The sequence below is a fragment of the Stegastes partitus genome, unplaced genomic scaffold (genome assembly GCF_000690725.1).
Source record: "Stegastes partitus isolate 25-593 unplaced genomic scaffold, Stegastes_partitus-1.0.2 Scaffold571, whole genome shotgun sequence".
In the NCBI taxonomy this organism is placed as follows: domain Eukaryota; kingdom Metazoa; phylum Chordata; class Actinopteri; family Pomacentridae; genus Stegastes; species Stegastes partitus.
In genome coordinates, this window is record NW_007578302.1 from 5,135 (window position 1) to 29,155 (window position 24,021).

General features: G+C 45.4%; 1 protein-coding gene across 2 annotated transcripts in view; it reads right to left on the minus strand.

Annotated features, from left to right (window-relative positions):
* sbf2 (SET binding factor 2) overlaps positions 1-24,021 on the minus strand; it is a 99,485-nt gene that overhangs the window by 3,602 nt on the left and 71,862 nt on the right. Inside the window, exons 22-41 of one of the 2 annotated variants that reach the window (XM_008288693.1) lie at positions 22,256-22,451; positions 21,637-21,764; positions 20,767-20,942; positions 20,498-20,631; positions 20,193-20,394; positions 19,556-19,752; positions 19,223-19,363; positions 17,061-17,144; positions 13,767-13,841; positions 12,447-12,625; positions 11,331-11,501; positions 10,837-10,938; positions 5,565-5,750; positions 4,384-4,510; positions 3,264-3,391; positions 1,993-2,217; positions 1,787-1,894; positions 1,497-1,687; positions 718-805; positions 439-570 (exon numbers count right to left, since the gene is read on the minus strand). In XM_008288693.1, the coding sequence (XP_008286915.1) occupies positions 439-570; positions 718-805; positions 1,497-1,687; positions 1,787-1,894; positions 1,993-2,217; positions 3,264-3,391; positions 4,384-4,510; positions 5,565-5,750; positions 10,837-10,938; positions 11,331-11,501; positions 12,447-12,625; positions 13,767-13,841; positions 17,061-17,144; positions 19,223-19,363; positions 19,556-19,752; positions 20,193-20,394; positions 20,498-20,631; positions 20,767-20,942; positions 21,637-21,764; positions 22,256-22,451 (2,970 nt within the window). The remainder of the gene's footprint in view (positions 1-438; positions 571-717; positions 806-1,496; positions 1,688-1,786; positions 1,895-1,992; positions 2,218-3,263; positions 3,392-4,383; positions 4,511-5,564; positions 5,751-10,836; positions 10,939-11,330; positions 11,502-12,446; positions 12,626-13,766; positions 13,842-17,060; positions 17,145-19,222; positions 19,364-19,555; positions 19,753-20,192; positions 20,395-20,497; positions 20,632-20,766; positions 20,943-21,636; positions 21,765-22,255; positions 22,452-24,021) is intronic. The other variant, XM_008288694.1, reaches the window with a different exon arrangement.

The window sequence follows — 24,021 nt, forward strand, 5'->3', positions numbered from 1 at the left end:
AACTCTAATAACATCACCTCTACCACCTGAGCCACAGCCGCCCTAACTCAGTGACCAGATCTCAGGTGAGCAGGTAACTCACAAACAAACCAACACATAACCTTCCTCGGCTGACCAGGGTGTGATAATCTGCCACGCATGACCGACGCTCGGCCTGTGAGCCGCAAAGATCGGCCGACCACGACTTTAAAGTTACTCCTGGAATCAATTTCGTTGTGACAAAAACCTGGATTATGACATTATTCTATGATGATAAATGGGCTGTTCTACTACAGGTTATACAGGAAATGATTAGATATTTTATCAATATAATATGATATGATATGATATAATATGGTGATATTCTATAAAGCGGTACGACATTAAGTGAGCAGCACTGTATCACCATTTAAAGACAATATCGGATGTGGTGAAAGGACGACCGGCTGCTGTACTCACGTCAAAGAAAGCCTTTTCACTGATGTGTTTGGGGGCTCCTATAGTTGGTGCAGCGATCATCACAGACTCCACCTCGGCCAGGTCGATGTGGCCTCTGCAGTTTGTGTCCTCCCCGGTGTCGTAGTATCTCAGCTGTGAAGACCAGACCGTTAGACTGACGCTCAGGTGAAGATTGAAGTGTTTTTTAATAGTTTCTGGGCATTTTTTTGGTCGTCCTGAACCTCTTGATGGGTTTTAGGGTTCGGAGGGTTGAACAGCTTCGTATCACCGTTTGCTCACCTGGTGTTTCGTGATGTCGAGTACAAACCAGCGAGGTTTCCAGCCCTTCAGCAGCGCCCCACGTTTGTACAGGATCCCCTCATAAGACCTGAAGAAACAGAAACAGAGTAAGATCCAGGCGCATTTAGAAGTTCGGATGTTATGTCTGTGGACCTCTTGGATGTCAAATTAAAGCTTCAAACTTGAACAATGTTTTAAATTCTTCACCCGTTGTTTGGGTCGGCTGGTTCATACAGTCAGTCATAATAACACACGATAACTCATCGAGAACCTGTTTGACTTGTAGCGTAAAGTTTGCAAATATCTGATTCAATATTTTACAGGAAACTAAAATACTTTAAAGCAGGATTTGACTCCTGGATTATTTATCCTACAGAAACACGTGTAAGCCTGAACACTGTGTATCGATGTTCGCTTCACTCTCTTCATCTGTTACAGCTTTTGTGTGTCAGAGCGTTATTTGGAATGTGAAATATGGAGAGCACGTACAAATAAAGTTTTTTTTCCTAATCTAAAGTAGGTTTTAATCACTGTTTGTCCAACTCACAGGAAAATATCCAGATATTGGCGCCAAGAGACTGTACTTTAACCTCACAGTAATTGTAAAATTACACACCCAGAGTTTAACAGAGTACAGACAATCCTCACAAACATGACACACGGCATACCACAGCGCTGACTCATCTTCCAAAACTGGACTGGCCCCTTGGCTGCAGCTTGCAAGTGAATCAAATGCGGACTTCTTATTTGTTCCGGCGCTCAGGAAGTTCACGACCCACCTGTTCTCCTCGCTCTTGGGGGTGAACTGGTTGTAAAGCGTTGCGGCGCGGCGGTTGATGCCGTTGGCCGTGGCGGTGCTGCGGTCCTCGCCCAGCGCGCTGTCTGGCAGGTGCAGCATGGAGCGGCGCTGGTAGGCCTGCAGGCTGGACGTGGGAATGAGGCCTGAGATGGACACCGACTGCTTACAGAGCTGCAAACACAAGACACAGTAAAAGAGAAACGCAAAGATAAGCGACTACTTCTGATATCTTTTAATATGACGTATAATGTTTACTCTCCTGATACGTACGTTTCCTTCCTGCTTGAGGTCTTCCTGAATGCTGATTCTGACTCTCTCCAGAGTGGTCTGCCATTTCTCCGGGGCCTGGTTCAGCTGACTCTCCAGCTTCTCGATGTCCTGCAGCAGCAATAAGAGCCAAGACAGATGGCAAAGTGACTCACATGAGGACAAAGAGGATACATCTCGGGATCAAACTTTCGGTGACGAACTCTTACAGCGAGGAGTTTGGTGATGGCGTCGGGCTGAGCGCGGCTCACGCTGCTGTAACACGGCCAAACGATCCTCCTCTTGCTGTTGGAGATGGTTGGAGCTTCCTCTGAGCTCTCCAGCCTCACAGCCATCATCCTCCAGTCGTAACACGGCCCCGTCGACAGCGTCTCGTCTGTGAAGAAGTCCCACTTGTTCAGGCTCGGGATGCTGATGGAAGGCTTCAGGACCACCTGCAAGACAGAAACCAGGAGGTGTTGATGTGAGTCACATGTAAACTGTCTAATATGTGAAATACAGGAAGGAACGGTATCAAAAATGAAAAAGCCGGAAATTTCTATACGCCGTTTGTACAATAAGACGATTCAGCTTGACAAATCTTGCAGAGAGCAGCTTGTCAGTTGGTAGCGTTTCAAAACGCAGAAACAAGATCCTCTCATTGACGTAGTTGGAATAAAACCTGGAACATCGAGGACTCTTTGTTCAAAACGATAAGTCAGTAACCGGGCACCTCTGAGCCCAGAGCCTAAAAACACAGCAAAACAAAACTGCATTCATATGATAAAGAAACAACTCCAGAGACTAAACGTCTAATCCTGACGGTATTTCTTCATCACTACTTTGGTCTTCTCAACCCCGACTCTTCTAAACGTTACATCCAGGAAGATAACAAACCATGCACATGATCCAACCGCTGTGGGCGTCATTTACAACAATGATTAAGCTGCTTTTGTTAACATTAAAATGTTGTAGCTACAAGCTAATCGGCTGCAAGAGTGAACACAGGAGTCTTCATGCACTCCCAGCATCTGAGGAACTGAAGCTCTAGTGGGTTACTTTTTATTTTTGACAGCAACGTCTCCACAACAATATGAAAATCCTCGATGTCACTGTGTTGTGGTGCTGACTGTAAGACCAGAGGACTGAGATGGTGTCAAGTTTAAGTCTGACTGGGCAAGTTTCTGTGTTGAATGTCGCCGGTTGTTCTTCAGTCCAACTAAAACTCTGTTTGCTCCTGCTCTCTGTTCTCACATATCCTGCATTTATGTTTCTGCCTCTGATTGATAATTGTTTATAAAAATAACAAACATTCATAACATAAATTGTAGTTTCGCTCAGAGTCCCAGTTCAGTCCACCTCTTCCTGTACGACAACAGCTCCTCCATATCTCTCAGTTGGAGGCCATCACCACCCCTCAGCGTGGGAGCTGCATAAATCAGCTGCAGACGGACAGATAGCGAGCTCTGGAGAAGGACAGAGAGACAAGAAAAACACTCACTTCGTTCTCTGAAGGGCTGTAGAGATAGTTAAAGAAGATGGGACTCCTCCGGTGCATCCTGTTGATGCACTCCCAGATGCAAATGCCTCTCCGGGCCTGTTTATCTCCTTTATCCTCAAACAACAAGCCTGCGAAAAAAGACACAAAACAAAACAAGAGGAGAAGCTGTTGAGCACATGGGCCGGTTCATCTCACAGACTGCTGGAGCTTATGCAACAGTGTCGGCAAACGATGATCGTGAGTTATAACGTGTGATGTGAACACAGAATATCAACAAGAAGCGTCGACAGCGTCTCCTGCAACTAATCTCACCTCACGACCTCCACGTAGCATTTCATTAGTTATCAACTGTGTCCAACTATAAGTAAGACAGTTTATTAGGTATATAGCTGCTGTGAGGGCAGAAAAGCTTGAAGTGTTGATTATAGCTTCAGAAAAAATTAGAAATTATTCTTGTTTCTTACTTAAATAGACATGAAAAAAAAAACTCATTTAAGGATTCCCTCATTTGCACAAATTCAAATGTAAAGAAGTAGAAGAGTAGTTACAGTAGATATAATGATAGAATAACAGATAGTGTCGTTTAAATGAGCCTCACACAATGTTTTAGGGGGAATCTCTTAAGCGCAGACTAATAATAATAATAATAATAATAATAAATTGAACAAAAATTGAAAGAATAAATAGACAATCACTTGATAAGAAATACGAGTTAATGCAACTTCTGTGTGTGTCGGTGTGCCAAAATTATATGTATTAATAACAATGACAATAATATATGAAACAAAACATTATAAGAACGTTTTATTAATTACATCATTACCATCGTTATGGACAAAAACAGCTGCTAAAGTCACCATATATTAATGTAAATTTAAATGTAATAAAAGATGCAATAGATAATGAAATAAAAGGGAAAGACAGAGAACGTGTTGATGTTTTCTGACCAGGTTGGTACATGGTGTTGATAACTGAAGGCCCAATCAGGTCACTTCTCTCTTTTAATCCAATAAAACTGGAGCGTAAGTGAGTGCTAAGGCAGCCATTATGGTTTGTTCATATTTCAGTTGTAATAAAAGTTTAAAAAAAAAAATCCCCCCTGGTATTAAAGGACACTGACCATGTTCCAAGCGCTCATAGTCTGAGTCCAACAGGAAGTTCTTGAAGCGGTTAGAGATGTGATGATAGGCCAGGAACTTCAGATAATACTGATTAAACTCAAACTCCAGAGGATGTTGCTCCAAAATCTGCAAGGACATGAAAATTATGGATGAAGACACTTAGAGACCAGAAGGGAGGAAGAGACGAAGACAGGAGGTCAGAGTGTGTGTGACAGCTGCATCGCGTCCTCGTGTTGTGGCTTCGCATCTCTCCAGTGTGTGATCGACCAATTAGAAACAGGAAAGAACCTCTCCTGTCCCCGTCGGGGCAAAGGCCGCTGATATCATCACCGCCAGACACAATCCAGCGTGAGCCAGCAGGACTGCTGCTCCATTGTTCCCATCCAGCGGTGTGAGGTGGCCAACGAGAGTGTTGAATATTTGAGGCCACCTGGGTCCGCTGGCAAAAACAACAGCTGTTTTGGAGATGAGGCACTTCTATTTCTAGCCCTTGTCCGATTCTCCTCTCCCCCCTGTTTATAGCTCTCCAGACCCCAGGACCCCCGCCAGAGCGTCTTAGCTGCCAAGCCTACAGTTTCAAAAGACAAATGCAGAAACTATGTGTTGATGTAAGTGTATGGGAGTGGATCTGAGTGACCCCAGGAGACACCGAATAACACACCGCATTCTCTAAAGTTAGCATTTCAGAGCGGACACAGCTCTCTGGACCTCAGCTGTGTGAGATTCATTCTTAACTCGACTCCCCCCCGCCTCCCCTCCTTCCCGACATCCTGAAGAACACCCAAACCTTCCTAGAGACTCTCAATCCCCCAAACTACAATTTTCCACATGCAGCTCTAAGCACGCACTGAAATGTGAAGAGATGCTGAAACACGCGAGCACAGACAGCTCAGCGCTGATCACCGGGTTCACACACCATCTGGGCAGCAGCCTCCCCGCACGCTCCCCGGTGCAATACGCTGTCGTGATTACATCTCAAGTGTTGGGAAAACTAAACCAACGTACACCTAGTGACAGCTGAATTTCTCGCCTTCTTCACTTCGCTCGCCTGTACGCTTTTGAGGAATGCGATGAGCTCATGAGGAAGTTATGAATGAACGTGAAGTCAGGGGAAGTGGAGCGGAGTCACGTAGCAGGGGCAGAGGTGAGCGCTCGGTTCACCTGTGCTACCTGTGCTCACCTGGTGCACGCAGTCCAGGAACTGCAGGAAGATGGGGGTGAAGCCGCTGCCCTGGCTGCTGGGACTCAGGTTGCTCCGCTGGCTGAACTTGTGGCCGAAAGACAACCACTCTTTCTCCAGGAGCACCTGAAACCCCTCCAGCGTCCGGTAGAAAGGATCGCTGAGCAGCTGCACCAGAGACACCACCTGCAGAGAGAGAGAGAGAGAAGACGTGAGAAACCAAAAGCAGAGACTTGACGTGTGAGAAGAAACACCTCCACGGTACTGACGAGCATCCATTAACCAGAGAGAAAAACCCTGATCTGTACCATACTCCTGGTCTGGGGTGTCGTTAGTCCTGCTGTAGCCTACTTCATCAAAATAATCCCACGTGCACCCAAACATGTGGTTTATGTAAAGACACTTAAAGCAGTCTTACTCCAGGATAAGCTCACATTGTTCAGAGTAAACGGTAAATGGGCTGCACATTTATCTCAACGTATGAGTCGACTGTATACACGCAGCAACCTGCTCGACCATCTGAGCCACAGCTGCATGACTGAAATACTGAAATTAGGACATAAAGGGAAAATTGCAGTGAAACTAAACCCAACTCTTTACATATGGAATAAGTGGAATGTGTGTATCTGTGTCTGAGTGTTTACGCCGTTATACAGTCTCATTTCCAGATCTGACAAACCAATGAATACACACTTTAATAGTCATGATCATGACTAAAACAGTGAAATGAATGAAGGAGTTTTGAAGACCGACACTCATATTTTATCGCTTTAAACATTATTTTATAGATATTATAAGACTGGATCAGTGGTTAGCATCGTCGCCTCGCAGCTAGAAGGTCGCCGGTTTACGTCCCGCTGAGGACACCCGGGATCTTCCTGCGTGGAGTCTCCATGTTCTCCCCGTGCAGCGTGGGTTCTCCGGCTTCCTCCCACAGTCCAGAAACATGCTGAGGTTAATTGGTGATTGTAAATTGTCCGTAGGTGTGAATGTGAGTGTGCTTGGTTGTCTGTCTCTAAGTGTAGCCCTGTGATAGACTGGTTACCTGTCCAGGTGAACCTGGGATAGGCTCCAGCCCCCCAAGACCCGAGACGATGGATGGATTTCTGAATGGACTAATAAGTGTACTGAAGCGTTGCATTAAAAGTAAAAACTTGATAATTGACGGACAAACTGCTTTTAAACGACCTTGATTTAACATCTCGTCTCTTGCTGCTGACAGTAAACCAACCAACAGCCGACTGTCAACGCCACCGAGACCCACCGAAGATGGCGTTTCTTAAAATGTGAGCCTACAGGGTTGAAAGGCCCACACAGTTTGACGAAGAAAATCGTCCCAAACTAGAGTAAAGTGGCAGCTGTTTTACGACAAGCGCGCAGGATTTATTTTTTCTTCCTGTTTGTCATGCATGATTCCAATTGAGCACACATCATTTTTTTAATTTGGATGGTATGACTTGATGAAAGTAAACTGATCATCTGCTATCAATAACGTTATATAACGTCGCAGCAAAGTCTTGAGGCGCACTTGAGCTCGCTCCGCACAGCACCAGTCGAGAAGCGCTTGTCTCCACATGCAACATGGTTGGCCTGCTTCCCTGCCCGCGTCTCCTCCAACACAGCTAATGAGGCCTGACGCGTGTGGAATGAGCGGGAGAAACAGTTCACGGCTTCCCCATGGGCTTTACAAGAACATCCAGGCCTGGGCGGCGGAGAGAGCCCCCTGCACCCCAGCAATGAAAGAAGCCCCCCTGCAGCACGCTAAAGAGGGGCTTTAAGAAGGAAGCAAGGCATGAGATAAAAGAGTGGATACAGGAGAGGCCCAGGACAAGACGGAGAAACTGAAAACAGCACGCAGGAGGCGGTGGAGTCCCCAGAAGGTTTACATAAGGGTGGCCCGATGGGGACGCTGAACATCCTGGAGGGGCACCAAAAAAAAGTCAAAAGCAAGGGATGGATTTCTGTAAACTAGTTAAATGTGGCGGTTATGAAATGATCTGTTGTGTACAGACTAATACTGGGTGACCGACTTTTCAAAGAAGAGATGCTGCAGAGTTATAGAGAGTACACTTATGACATCTTTCACCTGACCAGGGCCACTTACGGTGCAATAAAATGTGTTGTCATCGTGACCAGACAACCTGCTGCCATATTTTAAAAGCTTTTTTTTATTTATTAGCGAAATCACATTCTATATATAATTATGGGAACATATCCGGAAAAATCTCTGCAATAAGAAACCGTGAAATGACAACAGCTACGACGGAGGACTAAACGATGCAACAAATTCTTTATATGCAGCTCTTTGTGTGACAACTCACCTGTCCAAAGTGAACCAAGCACGCAGTGTCTCTGGCCTAAAAACATGTATGATTCTGGGTAATTGGTGGAGTTATTTATTCACTTAAATGGATCCTGCTGCTGTTTGATGCTGCAGGCGTTTAATAAAATCTAAGAAAAGACTCCTACAAACAGCTGGAAACAACAGACTGAACTTCACCTCCTGTCACATCCATTACTGGTCCGTCTCATTAACATGATTATAGTTTTATTTTTTAAGGACTTATCGGTGAGTGGGGAAAAACTCAACATACAAAGACTATGGTTGTGATTTTGGAGCAGTCTGTGCACACACCTCTGCCAATGAAAGACCTTCTTTTGTGCTGACTTTGATAAATGATACTGGTGCTGAAATGTGGGAGGAGACAGATTCTGACCTGTACGCACAACTGTTACATCATCTAATAACACTGGTGAGGATTTTATGGCGGCTACGGCCCCCCTCGGTCCCCCCCCGGCAGCACCACTGCTAGAGAGAAAGCAAAGACAGTTCTGCATCCTGTCTGCTGGATGTCTATGGTCCGTGGACCGAGGCAGCAGAGCCAGAGCATATGGAGCCCATTTGCCTGTGCGGGCTGATCAGGACCTGGCGCGATGGAGTCGGTGGCCCGTGGAGAAAGATGCTCAGGGCCGAACACGTGCCCTGCATAAGGGATCCACAAATTGCGCTTTTAACAGCAGCCCAGGGCCTTACAAAACCCGTAAACACATTTGAAGGACACACGCTTGCAACACAAACATGTGCACTTTAACAGGTCGGCATGGAAAATATGAGCTCAGAGAGCAAACATGCGATGAAATTCTGAGTTTAGCAGGAAATGGATACTGACAACTGATCACGATCGAAGCGGACTTTTTGTTTAGATAATTAAAAATCTGAACCGTGAGCTTTCGTGAAAGAATTCCTCACAAACCGGTGACATCAGGCGTCAAGGCTTCAGAGCTCTTCTCTGCGTCTGCATAATTAGGTCAGCTGTGACAGGACTGATTAGAAGGATGAGCAGGACGAGCAGGTGCGGCAGATTTATGATCCACACATGGTGCATTCAGAAGTGCAGTCTGAATGGATGCCATGGGTGTCTGGAGAATCCCTAAAAATGTTGTCAACATCCATATATCACAGTTTAATTACAAGACACTCGGTCTTAGTGGATGGCATTAGAACACTGAAGGCAACAGGGCAGCAGCACTCTACAGTACAGCTGCAGCAAACCGTTTATCTGGGGCACGTCTTTGATTCATTCATGCATCCCCGCTTTTTCTTTTCTTTTTTTTTAACTAAAGAATACTAGAAGGGATTCAGTATGTATGAGGTGTGTCAGAAAAGTTCCAGGACTGGTGTCACAAAAGATGTATTTCAAACTACAAACTAGGAGTTTTCCCCTTCAGACGATCAACCAGCTCGTCTACAGAGAGATCCTGTTTGCGTCATTAAGAGGGGAGAGTTGTGGCAGGACCAGTGGAGGCTGCTTCACCATGACAACTTGCTCACAACGCCCTGAGCATCCCACAGCTCCTGGCTGAGAAGAACATCTCTGTGCTGGAGCAACCTCCCTACTCACCCCACCTGGCTCTGTGGGGTTGGTTCCTCTTCCCCAAGCTCAAGGGGGTCATCAAGGGGACCCGTTTAGAAGACGTGGACGACATCAAGATGGCTGTGACGACGGAGCTGCAGAGGAAGAATCCTTCCAAGAGTGCATGGCGGCGTGAAGAGAAGGCTGGAGGAGTGGGTTAGACTCCAGGGGGATTACTTGGAAGTGGAGAACTAGTAGTTTGTAGTTTGGATTTGAAATATTTGTTTTGTGACACCAGTCCTGGAACCTTTCTGACACACCTCGTCTATACCAAGATAGATCACAGAAGATCTCAGTACGCACCGTTGTTGCTGTGGTGTTGGTCTATTAAAATTGTTTACATAGTTTGAACCATGAGGCTTTGTGATGTGTGTCAAACTTGATTTCAGGACGGGCTGGTGTCGTTTAAAACACAGCGGCAGAATGTTCGGTTAAGTCAGGCAGGTGAGTGTTCATGAGTTAGACGATTGCATGGAGGCATCTGGAGCTGTTTACACCGATCGGGTTTGTGGAGATGAGGAGGGATCTGAGGAGCTGTTCTTGCAAACAGCTTTTTTTTTTTTAGAATATTAAACAGTAAAGAGCACAAAAAAAAGGTTTGTAGCTTGTATTCACACGTAAGTTACGTTCAATTAAAACGTTGCAGCAAGTTTTAAGCTTGTTTTGGAAATTTGGGCCAAAATTAAATGCGAACAATGTGTGTCGCATTTAACTGAAGCGCTGCAAATAGATTTAACAGAGTGCGGCAGAACTGCATAAGTAATTGAGTTCCAGTAAAGCTGATACAACCCAGCGTTTCAGTGCTGCTTCCCATAAAATACCTGTGTGCTGGCTTTGATGAACTAACGCGCGTCTTTTGATCCGTGCGTTCCCCGTGGTGTTTTTATCAACTGCTATGATTATAAAGAGGGGAGTGAAGTGTAACAAGGACCCCATCTGGAGCTGTACCACTGAAGCTGTGCGTACCTACTCTTAACAACCCCCTTCTCGTTTCTTTCTTTATGGACTCTAACATGCGGCGGAGGAATGTAACGGTGAGTGGCTGCATGACGATTCATCGGTTTTCATCGGCATTTACGGTAGCATGTTTCCTTTTTCATTGCACTCGCTTTCCCATCTCTGCCACGTGTGAAATATTATCTAAAAAACAGATTCGTAACATCTCTTCTTTGCCTTAACTTCCCTTTAGAGATGTTTTTTATGCACAAAATTAAAATCTGCAGGATACCAGGTTGATGGAAACCTACCTAAAGACAACCCCCACATCGTAATAAACCTCTCTCTGGACATGTTGCGAAACTTTTCACGACTTACTCGTGTGTTTTTCGTGACCGTATTTGTGCATGTTTTTCCCTTACTTGTGTGGTGATGTCCCAGCCGTCCTCCAGGCTGAGCAGAACAGATGAGCCGCTGTCCAGAAGCTCCACCAAAAACAATGCCAGCTGCAGGATCTTGTGAAGCTGCGGGAGGTCAACATATGTGCATGTGAACAAACAGACACACACAGCGAATCCTCTCGTGCATATATTACCATGTTTGGTCTACCGGTGCTGCTCATTTCCCACAGATAGCTCATGATATGTTCAATGTACGGCTGCAGGGGGTCGAGCAGATAACCAGCATGATAAGGGCTGATACCCCGTCGTTGAGAATCTGCTTTCCCTTGGGAAAACGGCTTCAGAGTGGATTTATTCGCATAATTTATCTATGATGTGAATCTGATACACAGGATGAGCAGAAGGAGTGGACTGCTGGGTCACGCTCACACAGTTTTTTGCGGGTTTTTCGACTCTGAGTTTGGGTTTTGTGAATTTAAATACAAAAACAGGGACGCTGATGTGTGTTTTGTTACCTGTTGGATCCATTCAGACTCCTCCAAGGCTTTGAGGAAGGAGTCCTCGGAGTCAGACGAGTTGGGAGCGCAGGCCCTCAGCAGCTTCTTAAAGGCGGCTTTCACCTGCCGCGTGTCCGCAAAGTCCACCGGCACTAGTTCACAGTTCAGAGAGGAGTCCACTCTGAGGCCCTGCACACACACAGAGATGTTTAAATACAATTACACTGAATGAAGAATACAGAAACACGTTAAACTTAATACAACGAGGTTTTCTTTAGGAGTAATATTTTTTTTTAAAGGTTTTGAGTCGACTCGGCTCTATGTCGGAGCAAACACTTTAGAAATTCATTTAAAAGATCACGTCAAATCAAAAACCTTCATCTGTTTTGCACTCCTGTAGTGTTTCAGGCATTCTTCACCTCCTCCTCATTACTTATTTTCTTGCTGTAGTGTCACTTGTTCATAAGCCACTATTTAATCACTTGTGCTGCGTAACCGAACAAGGAAACAAGGCGATACTGAAGTGTGATGCTTCTTTTGCAGATTGGGAGCCTCACGCATTGTGCTGCTATCATAAAGGTGGAAGAACAAATTGAATCCCTGTATTGACGGGTAACGGTTAACTGACTCCAAACGTGTCCTATTTCATGTGTCAGCCCACTAAGACAGAGAAAGCAGAGACAGAAAACCTCCTAAATGTTAACTTTAAGCTAGTTTACCGCTGCTCATTATCCTTTTCTTGCATATTCTGAAATAATAAAATTGTTCCTTAAGACAACATTCAAGTGAAAGAGCTTTTTGCAAACTTTTGTTTCGGTTACGCCAGGCGCTGGAATAAATGTACCGGTTTTCTTTTAGAATTTTACACAGCGTGGATAAACCTGTACAATGTACTGCAACAAACTGCTCCGTTAAAAGGTTCACAATGTTCTGCTTTTACATACAGTATAATTTACTAAACACCTCTAAAAAAACTGACCATTATACGCATCATTAAAGTGTAGTTCATGGCAGAAGAGATCGAATGCAGCTGGTGTCCTTCATAAAGTGGCCACTGAGAGCGGATTTATAACAATATACGACACCAACTCGCAGCGACAGCCCCGAGAGAGCTGCTTTCGTTTTAATTCTCACCCTTAGGTGTGACTTCTCCCCAAAGATGTAAAGGGCAGCTTGGTGTTTGAGGAGTTGGGCCTGCAGGCTGTGGCTCCCTGCAGGGGGCGCCAGATCCTTCCCCGCTAGTCTGGCGCCCACGTCAGCTGCCAGCGGGTGCTGACTGAGTCTGCTGCTGGAGCGCAGGCTGGCCCACATGCCTGCAAACATACAGACACAAACAACGGTCACACACAGACGCAGGAGCTCGAATGTCCGAATGCCACTGATGTGCACATGCTGTCAAACAGACGAAGACGGAGCGGTGAACAACACATGACACGGGGACCGCGTTTACATGCACAGCGCTGCAACAGGAATTATGTAAACACATTCATTCCTTCAGTCCACCAACAAAGCAGTCGCATCTGACAATCGGTATGCCGAGATATTAGAAGCAGAAGTGGCTGGAATTTTTTAGCAAGTCAACAAGTCTAGAAGCCATTTCTCTGGAAAAAAACCAGCATGCAATACCTTCCCAACAGCATGATTCACCATCAGGAAGGACGTGATTTTTCACACTAATCACTTTTAGGCCTTTTCAGCTGCACTTGTACGGCTATCAAACTGCAACAAGTGTCAGTCTCCGGAGCCGGGGCAGTTGTGTAACAGCTTCTGGCCAAATTAGCTGAAATTCAGTTCAGTGCATGTATCATTCAAGTTCATCCTGAAGTTTGACCAGTTTCAATCGCTTTCTCCAGACGGGATCCATAACAGAACTGTTTAAACCTGCTGCATCACCTGATGGCTGGTATTTAGACCTAATATGAAATAAAGAGCCAATCAGAACACAGCCATCACATGCACAGTATCAGAGAATTCAGCACTTTTTCTCGTATTCACCGAATTCTATTCCCTTTGAGTCACACTTGCAGTGCGTTTTCGAGTCGTCTCCAATGTACTGCGAGATCGCAGGGGTCTCGTTTTGTGTGATTCATGACTTGTGTGCCATGACAAACAGCTTCCTTTCCTCCTCAGTCTGGACCCGGCTCTTAACTGACCACAGTTAGCCCTGCTGAGCCAACACATTAACAATAGAAAAGACCACATCAGAGCTGCCACTTTGGTCTGTGAAAAACCACAGCTCCCAGAGGAGCACCCACAAAGTCAGCGATGATTAGTACTATGTTCCACAAGGTTTTTGTAAGGGGTTTGCAGCGTGGTGCGCTGTAGTGCTTGACCTGGTTAGTGAGCGCTTGTGTAGGTTAGAAAAAGCAACAACGATGAGGCTCGGAGGAGATGTTAGATAAAGAGGACGTGCTGTGCGAGTACCGGCAGGGGGAAGCGACAGTTTCACTATACCTTGGTTGTGGATTCTCTCCTTACTGGCAGGTTTTTGGTTTGAGTGAGTGAATAGTTTATCTCTGTACTCAAGCACTGGGTGGTGGTTTTGTACAGGACAGAGGATGAGGGCAGGGAGAGGGGCATGAAAAACATAAATCATGTCAACATCATACGGACTACAGTCACCGCCTACGCTACAGAAACAGTCATGCAAATGAGGAGTTATAGTTTGGTCTGGCACACGTAAGTTGACAGAATGAAATACAGCCTGACTGTATGAATGATCAGGAGAGTGATTGTCAAACGGTAGCATGCATGTTCATGATTGTTTATGATTATGATCGACTGTGTGGAGACAAAAGGCCACGTTTATGTTTTTCTCTGTGAGTTTGCTCGCCTCCAGGAACAGGTGACATCTGTGCAGAGTCATTCTCAGGAGCTGCGAGCAAGATTCTATCGAATTTTATTAAACTTTATTCTAAAGAAATCTTAATGGCGGCGAAAAAAATTACAAGCACAACATGGAAGCCCCGTTCAGACCCTTTCCATTAACCAGAAGGCATCATGTCGGCTTCACGTCTGCACCCTGGTAACTCCTCGTCAGTCTTACTAGGTTGGATCTAGTAACATGTTACTAACAGCGTGACACATATGAACTACACGCTGCTGCAGTAATGCATGGGGGACAAGTGACAAGCAATTGGGCCCATATGACCGTCTCCAAAGCAAGAGGGACGTCCCGATCTTACGATTAAGTTCAAGGCCGATAAAGACATTTATTAACTCATCGCTATCATCGAAGCCCGATTCTTAATGTCTGCTGTCACACAGGTGTCATAAAAGGACAACACAGTTTGTACCAGGATGTTAGGAATGCACATTTTGAATAATTTTCTTGATCATCACCAGCGTTATCGATCAATAACCTGTTACCTGATAGCACAAATAAAGCAGAGCAGACTTTTGCCCGAGTGGACTTTTTTTGGCTATAAAGGTGGCTCTGTTACATTAATCACTGGGATGTAGGGGTGCCATTCTACTACATCTCAGCTCATGGTGGTTGGTGGGTAATCAAAGCCCCACATTGTTCTCTGCTTGCCAACACGGAACCAACTGTGGACCGAGTGACCGCCTCTTTGGGTCACTACAGAATCGTACAGTAAGAGGCTCCACGTGGTGCCGCAGCTCAACACATTTTCTGACATGCATTTAGGGAATACAGGTTTTTGCTGTCCTTTGAAGCTTGTAGAGCTCCAGTGCACCCTTTTGACACTAAATTTCAGCCCAACTGGAGCTTATCAACAAGGTTTGTGGCCTCCTACGTAACATTAAAGAACAGCTTAAATGCAGAAATGAAATGCTTTTCTTAATGCACTGCAGAGCTGTCAAGCACAACTATGGGACTGAACTCTAATGTACTTAAAGTGTGTATTACCGAGGATATTATTATTGGATTTGGACTTGTATCAGCAGTTACTAAATGTTAAATAATTTGGATCAGATCTGGGCAAAAGCATGGATCCAGACATCCATAATTGTAGGTTATCCTCGAAGTGGAAACAACATTGATTAGGATTTAACAACAAATCAAACTGTGCACATTTCTTCACTACAGGCAGGTGAGCGGTCTCTCACACACATAGCAGCCATTAAATCACTTGTGACATCCTGCATTTAGCTTTCTTATTATCATGCATTATGTCACTTGATGTACTGTCCAAACTCAGAACCAGCATCAGGCCCGTACCATGGCTCTCTCCATCAGCGTCTTCTTCTGAAAGAAGCCGTGAGGAACATTGTCTGAATGACAGAATGCTGTCACGTGCAGCGTTGCCTATACAGCGTCTGAAATGAGCTTAAAGCAGCCATCTAAAGTCAACACTGCATTACCTCAATTAATTAATTAATTAACATAATACAAATACACAGCCCTGTAACGAAGCGATCACTACTGGCTTGGTAATGACTCCATCTATCTCAGTAATCTGTTGCAACATCAGCCCCAGTGACAACATCCTCATCCTTGGCCTGCTGCACTCTCTCTCCGTTGGCGCCTTCAAAGCAACTCGTTACATCACATCATCTTCTCCTAATTTCTAATAAAGTCTCTCTAATGCCTCACACTGCACTTTTAATAAAATCCTGAAAACGGTAATACACTTTAATGAGTAACAAGATCTCCACATTATCGAATATTTTCTGATTTTGGTAATCCCAGATAAGTCCGATCACTTCATCTGAGCCACGTTCTTACGAAATCTGGCTCAACGTGTACTTCCTGCTTCCAAGGAGGCAAAAACTGTGTCAGCGATAATCCTGCACTTTAAATCTAGCGGCTATGACAGAACAGTGTTGTGGGTTTGGTGGATAAAGAAATGGGAGTGAAACGTTGCAAAAACTTTAAAGCGGTGTGTCATCCTTTTCAGTGTGCTAGGAAAACGCTGAGTCAGTGTAACTAGTTCTTTTGCCTTTAAACTTCATCCGATCGGAGGTGACTAACACCTCCGATATGCACAAACACTTAGAAAACAGACAAGACGCTCAACTGCTTTGGAGACTTTACATTGCAGTCACCGTGACGTGTCAGCTTAACAGTACGTGAAGTTTTCATCTGAAAGACTGATTTTACAGAAATCCTCATTTGTCGGGAAGATGTCACAATCATGAGTGTTATCATGGCCGTGAGGTTCTGGCATTAAAACTGTCTGAAGTCGGAGCAGTTTTTTGAATGCATGAACAAAATTAAAATCACGATAAACTATTTAATTTAAACATTAAAGATAGTCGGCCTGTTAGCAGCGGCTCCGCTTTCACCTAAATGCACACAGTTTCTAAAATTACAGGAAAATGATATGATATAATCTTGTAAGTGCCTCCAATACTGTAATACTAAAAATGCATTTGTTCCTACAAGGATATCTGTAATTAGGGTACAAATTTCTGTCTTTAGAAGTTCACCAGGTAAAATTATTTAGTTTTAAGGCCTTCAAAAGGCTTTTTTTGGCCATATTTATTCACACTACACATGTGGTGTGGCTAAGCTAACGACAGCCAGAGACCCGAGTGGACAGCAGAGAGAGGAAAAGGAAATCTGAAAGATCTTTGGAAAAAGGGAGGATATTCTGAGTATTGTTTGTGTGCTGAATAGACAAGTTAGCAAAATGATACATCCCCCCTTTCCCTTAAATAATGATAGGATGCTAAAGCACTCATAATCACAGTTTAACAGATGACAGTTCTAGTGTTTCATATTTCACCTGACAGCAGGAAGACGCCTGACATGTTGAGTAGAAAACAGAGGAAAACACCCACCTCCTCTAGTGAAGCTGTTTGAGAATGGGATGTCCAAATGGACAGGAGCCATCTTCGGTATCCTGGACGTCCTCCTTTCACTGCCTGAGAGCAAAACATTTGTACACAGGATGTTAAAACAAGTGTCAGGGTGCGTGCATACGGTGCTGGCATCAAATCATAAACAAGCCAAGTTGACAAATGTGCTCTCAGTAATTCTACGAGAAAAAACAAAAGTGATGGAATGATTAGCTGCGAGTTTTGGCTCTGCTCATGGTAACACTGCAGAAGATCGCTAAATCCAACCATTAAGATCCTGTTTGAGAGTTTAAAACATAAGATAGAAGAAAGTTAAACGAGAACATGAATGATCAGAGTTTGGGGCTGTGTGTATGTGAGCGTCCTGGACACAGTTGCAGCGCAGTACATCCAGGATACAGGCGGCGGTGGGGCGATCAGAGGAGATGAATGGGTCGGACAGTGACCCCCGGCTGCCTTGTGATTCTTACATAACCTTTTATTGTACAAATTTCCTTCAAAATGTTAACAAATATCAGATTCAGTACCTCTCCCACACAATCTCTCCGCGTCTCACACACACACACACAAACGAAGATAAGTAGGTGAAAAATAACCGCTGACCAAAGCAAACAGAAAACGGAGGAGAATGATTACCTGACGGCAGAGAAAAAACACAGGCGGAGTGGACGAAAATAACTTGGAGCGCTGCAAGTCTGCAGTTTTTCCTCTTTATCGGAAGAAGTGAACTCTGCGTGGCCTCCTGTCCCTTCGCAAACAATCCAAGTTTTTTTTCTCACGGACCGGCCAAGGCCATCGCACAGCAAATTCAGGTCAGGTGGGGAGCTCGACAGGCAGGTGGCGCGGCTCTGGTCGAGGGGAACGAATGCAGTGAAATCACGGTTTCTATGAGCGAGGTCACATGAAGATTCAGTGTTTACCATCTTATAATTATGCGATGTGAGCAGGTGTGAAGCATCCTCCCCTTGTTTGCGTCCTTGCAACCCGAAAGCCAAGTGGAGCTTTGCACCCTGCGAACTGGTAACTATGGTAACGTCCACATGACATTGACCCAACATGAGGTCTCGGTCTGGGGCTGGGGTCAGTCGATCTCACCAAAGAAGGTGAGGTATGTGTGCAAGTTTGAGAGGCTCACATCAGGACGACAAAGTCTGCCGCTCTGTTTGGTTTCAACAGCCCTTTCTCATGCCCCAGTTTGACTAACAGCCATCAGCGCTAACTGATAACATTGATTTCAATGCTGTAGCCGCTGTGCAGGCGGGCGTTGGCTTTGTGGGAAAATTATATGGAAGAGAGCCATTGTTACTGTTTACTGACACCTGAGATATAAAAGCCCAGAAGTCACGACGACGTACGACATGAACTTTGTGCAGAAGGTGGTAGAGCTGTGTTAGCTTCTCTCCAGAAAAACAGGAGACACTTTGATTGAGCTCATTAGCAAAAGAACTTGTGTTTGTACAGAATTAGATATTTGCCAACAGTCGTGCTAACACAATCGGTTTGACCTGACGGAAACGGTGAAATCTCAACGGCCTTTGGTTTAGACGTAAACGAAGCCACGAGTCACCGAAAACGATCATATCGGAAAACTCCGGCCAAAGTGGAGATTTGGAAAAACTCCGTCATTGCATGTAGACAGGAGGAGACAGAGTTTGGCCTGTTTGCATTTACATTATCTCCACACCTTAATCCTCACTAGGGTCATGGGAGGCGGAGCCTATCCCAGCTGACTCAGGGTGAAGGCAGGTTCACCTGGACAGGTAACCAGTCTATCACAGGGCTACACTTAGAGACAGACAACCAAGCACACTCACATTCACACCTACGGACAATTTACAATCACCAATTAACCTCAACATGTTTCTGGACTGTGGGAGGAAGCCGGAGAACCCGGAGAGAACCCACGCTGCACGGGGAGAACATGGAGACTCCACGCAGAAAGATCCCGGGTGTCCTCACCGGGACGTCAACCGGCAACCTTCTAGCTGTGAGGCAACGGTGCTAACCACCGAGCCACCTTGTAGCCCTGCATTTACATTCAGTAATGTTCTGATATGTGGAGGAGCAGAGGAGAAGGATCGCTCGGAGGTCAGCAGTTGTTGTGTATTTTCCAGGATTCTGATTGGCTTTATACTGAAGAGTACCTGGGGAGAGGCCGATGAGGGAGCGGTTGGACAGGGTGTTGTTTCCGTTCATTTTGAAGTAAATAGGGATGGAGTCCAGGATAGCCTGCAGGTACTTCTCCTGTTCTAGACTACTGGATGACTCTGAGGATGAGGCAGGAGCTAAAGACAGAAAGAGAAAATAATGAGCATTGTCTTGAAGTTATGGGCCACATGTGGTACCTAAAGAAGACAGGAGCCACCAGAAAACCTGTTGTCAAGATTTAGATTTCAATAGTTTGCCCACCATTTATTCCCGTTAATTTCTTGTCAGGTAAAGGAACCCATTAAAGATATGGAAAGATCTGCACACACCTGTTGAGGAGGGGTTCTGGGACTTGAACAATCCCACCACACTCTTGCCGTGGAAGCCTCCCGAGCGGAGCAGCACTGCTTTGGTACGCGGATGCTTCCAACAGACGACGGGCAGACGGTTGTGTCTGTAGCAGCGAGCTACTTTGTGTAAACTGCTGTCCTGTACAGCTTGAGGAACCACCAGCAGACCTGGGTAGCTGATGGACAGAGACAGAGCAGAGATCTCACATGTATGAGGAAAACGAATGTCTGTCATGAATAAGTCAACGCAAAGCAATTTGTTCTTGTATCGAGACAGAGATCCAGGTGAATAAACAGCCTCTTACAGACTTTACAGCTAAGATCTGAGTAGATTTGTGTTTGAGTATAAAGGGCAAGACTCTCAATAATAAGGCAAACATCTGCCTGCCAAGTAAAGGAGGACTCCCCACCGGCAGTCTGACACACCGAGACTTACACGGCTTCCGGCTGGGCTACAATTCCTGGAAACTAAAATGCTCAGCACTGCTGTGCTGCAATTATGTGACATCAGCTCAGATCAGCAGGTTTCTGGACTGATTCATGAGGCAAATAAAGTCACTCGGCTGCAGATGATGCTGTTTAACTGGCAGCAGATACCCAGTGAGAGGCGGTGTACCTGCGGCAGAGGGAGTAGAGCCTGTTCACGGCTGTGATCCTGAACTGCTCGCCTGATTTGGAGCGAGACGAGCTGGCAGTGATGGTGCCCAGACCCAGACGCTGGTAGTCACGGAAGCAGGACTGCTCCACCAGCTGCTCCATGGTGGATTTCTCCGATGCTCGCAGAGTGCTGCTGGGCGGCGGCTCGCCGTCGTCCGATACTGAGACAAACATGGAAAGTTACATTTTTGAAATCTTTCCTTCAGTCTGTTCTTTCTCTGTTTACGTCCACGCCGCCACATGTAAACGTGTCATCGCTCTCACTTGAAATGTCGTCATCTTCGTGCCAGGTCATCCTGCTGCCTCGGTCGTTCTTCTTTAGTGTGGTCTGGTTGCCGCGGCCCATCGTGATCTTTCCAGCTCTCTTCGCTCCTTTGACGATAGTTTTAGACAGTGTTCTGTAAAGAGAGGACGGAGCAGCAACTGTTTACAGACTTAGGAATATTTCACACATGAGAGTCAGCCTTCAGCGTACGTTGATTTAATACAACAAGTCAGTGCAGCAGCCATTTCTGTAAAGCTGGTTGACGAACCTGAAGCCAGTGTTTCTCTCTTTTTGCTTTGGAAGGATTAGCTGAGGAGCCGTTTGTCCTGCAGCAAAGGCAAACGAGCTGAAGATGGACTGCGGGTAACGGATTCTCTGGAGGTGCTTCCTGAAGATCTCCACCATCTCCGAGCTCACTTCCTCGTCGAAAGCCACTTTAATCAGCTGCAAGAGACGTCAAACTGACTATTTAACAACACGGGCACCGACTCAAACACAACGCTTCGTATTTACACCGGATTCCAATCCTGTTTAATCCGAACACCGAGTGTTGAGGTCGACTTTAAACACATGGCACATCTTAGTGGGACAGAGCTGAGGTTTTACCGCTAAACATTTGCTTAAGGATGAAGATCAGCAACCTGAACATTTAATGAGAGATTAGTGCAACAGTCCACGTATGGTTTCCATAACACTGGCACACGGTGAGGGTGGAAGTACAGCAAATCTACAGAGATGGCCACGTAAGCCAAGTCACCTAAACTGACTTTCATCATCCCTGTTAGTAAAGAGATAGGAATGAACCATAAAAAAGGTTTACAGCAGAACATTTAGAGTAAAAACTCATGCTTGGCTGAAATTTGTTGTGATTCTGAGAAGCTGGTATTATTCAGCACAAGGCAGTGAGGTCATGTGCACCACGCTGAATGTTAATTACAATTTCAAGTGTTCTTGCTTCTACAACTGTTTCTGCATTTCCTGGCAGCGCAGTGAGTAAAACAGACATGAAGATAATACAATAATGTGATTTGAATAAACAGAGAAACAGAACAACCGATGACTCCACACGCTACGTCATTTAGAGTCACGTTAACTCAAACACGCTGCGGCGACTCTGCTCGTCTGCTCAGCGTCTCACCTGAAACGTTGCCGAGCGGAGCTGCAGGCCTTCCTGCATGTTCTGCTGCAGCTGGTTCTGGATGCTGATCTTCTTCTCTTTGGTCAGCGTAGACACCGGGAAAGCTCTGATCACCGCCTGCTCCCCCACTGGACACACACAGACCAGCATCACATCACTGACGTGTCGCAGGAGTTTCAGTTAAAAGTCAACATGGAAGACATTTCACTGTTCATCCAGGAGGCTTCTTCACTTCAGAACCAAATTGCCGGGACCTCCGTGACCCGGATAAGTGAGAATCTACACAGAAGCTACTGACACGACGGCTGCAGCATTTTATCAACACAACAGACTTTTTTGTATTGAAATGCTTTTGTTAAACAGCTGGCAGTAAAGAGATGGAGGAACGTGACCCGCCAGATGTGAACAGAGAGAAAGAACACGAGGATCATTATTTTAATTTCAGCTTAAACAACTGTTTGGTTTAAATTAGTGGGGATGAATTACCAGCTGAACATTTTGTTTCTGGCTGTCCGTCCAAGACAACAACAAAAAAAGCATTTTATGTCAGTTATAAAAAGCATATTTATTATTTAAATACTGAGCAGCCAGGCCCGTGTTGCTGAGCTTCGGTCTTTACCCAGCGGGTCGTGGGGGATGCCTTTGAAGATGATGCGGTACGTGGTGAGAAAGAGGGCGCCCTCTGCTGGCAGGATGTGCGGGCCCCCCAGGAGGCCCCCGGTGGCCTCCTCCCTGCCGTCGGGGTCCAGAAGCACCCGCAGCCCCTCCGACACAAGCTCTTCTCCAGGAAGCAGCGCTGGACGCAGAATCTTGGGCTGAAGGGGAGAAAAAAAACAAAACAAAACATTACAGGCCGAGCGTACATGTTGACATTTTTCACTGACAATGAGGTATTTAAAACGAAGGAGTCGGCAGACACATTTGCGTCAGGTAACGGGGTTGAGAAAGGCCAGATAGTCACTAATTCATCATTATCATGTCAAATCAGAGCACCACATGACCTCGTTGGACAAATTTAAGCTTCGCATGGACGTCATCATCAAAGACACACATCCTGCAAAAACACGAAGCATGAAGTAGAAGCATTTTAAAAACCAAACTTTCCAACAAAAACAAATTCCTGCTCTCCACAGAGGCCAATTTACCATTTCAACCCTCCTAGTAAAACTTGTGATCTGCTTTTTAAGTAAAATGGTTCTGTTTATCCAATTCACTGAGCTGAGTAATTATTGGTTCCCACTTTATGTTCTGAACATTTAAACATCTGGACTCGACTGATGTGTTTTTTTAAAACTTGTAGAGTAGATTAATTCAACTGTTGGGTCATCAATAATGATAATTAAAGGTTTCACATCCTACTTTCATTCTGCTTACTCAGCTGAATCCTTTTAACTGAAAGAATTATCTAAATAGCCGTCCTTAACTTTGTATTTGTGTAAATATCTTCGGCATCTCTTGAAATACTTTTCATATTTGCGTGAATGCTGATTCAGCAGGCGGAGGGTTTGAAATCGGTTTCCGTTGTAACCTATTTTCCAAGAAGAAGTTAATGACGCCTGCATCCCCCTAAAGAAAGAAGAAAGTGTGCGTGCAGTGAGACGAATATGCCTCATATAGCGCACAGATGACTGCATTTATGTGTTTTGTTAAAGGAACTGATTATTAACTGTCCCTCACACCATGTGACCGGCTTCTTCTGCTGCATGAACTCTTAACCAGCAACAGTAAAGTCTGCACCCTGCGCTGTTGCTTCAGCTCCTTCTGACCTCCAGAGTCAGCACAGAAACGCTCAATTGTTCCATTGTCACCGATATGAACGAGGAGGGACGTTAGATCATTCACAGCGTTTCCCATTAAGGCCAGAGCCGACCTGAGGGAGCGGCGGCCTGGCCAGAGGATAATAATAGCTGCTCGAATCTGTCCTTGAATGAACAGCGAGACCAAGCAGAGACTCCCTCTGCACCTCAGTACTGTAGTTCAGCTACTTGGTAGAATCTTAAATGCATTCGCTGTTTTTCTTCCTGGTGTTATGGCTGCCATTACTACAGCTATTTAGACTTGTCGTGAATCCAGGCTCAGCGTTGTTTACACGCTTTTTCAGCATTTTCTGGCACGACGCTCGCAGCCCGCTATCCAGGATGGAAGTTTTCTCCAACACATAAACGTGTGAGGAGTTAACCGCAAAGTGCAGCAGACAGACGGCTCACCATGGAGTCCAGGTTGCTCCAAAAGCAGCACTGGCATGGCGTTTGTCTGGTAAGTCTGTGTGTGATTGTGTGATTTAACAAGAACTGGCAGATGCAGAACACAGCAGGCTCCAATACACTAACTGGTAAAATATGAAAGTTTGATGGTGACTGGAAAATACTGGATGACACTCTGCAT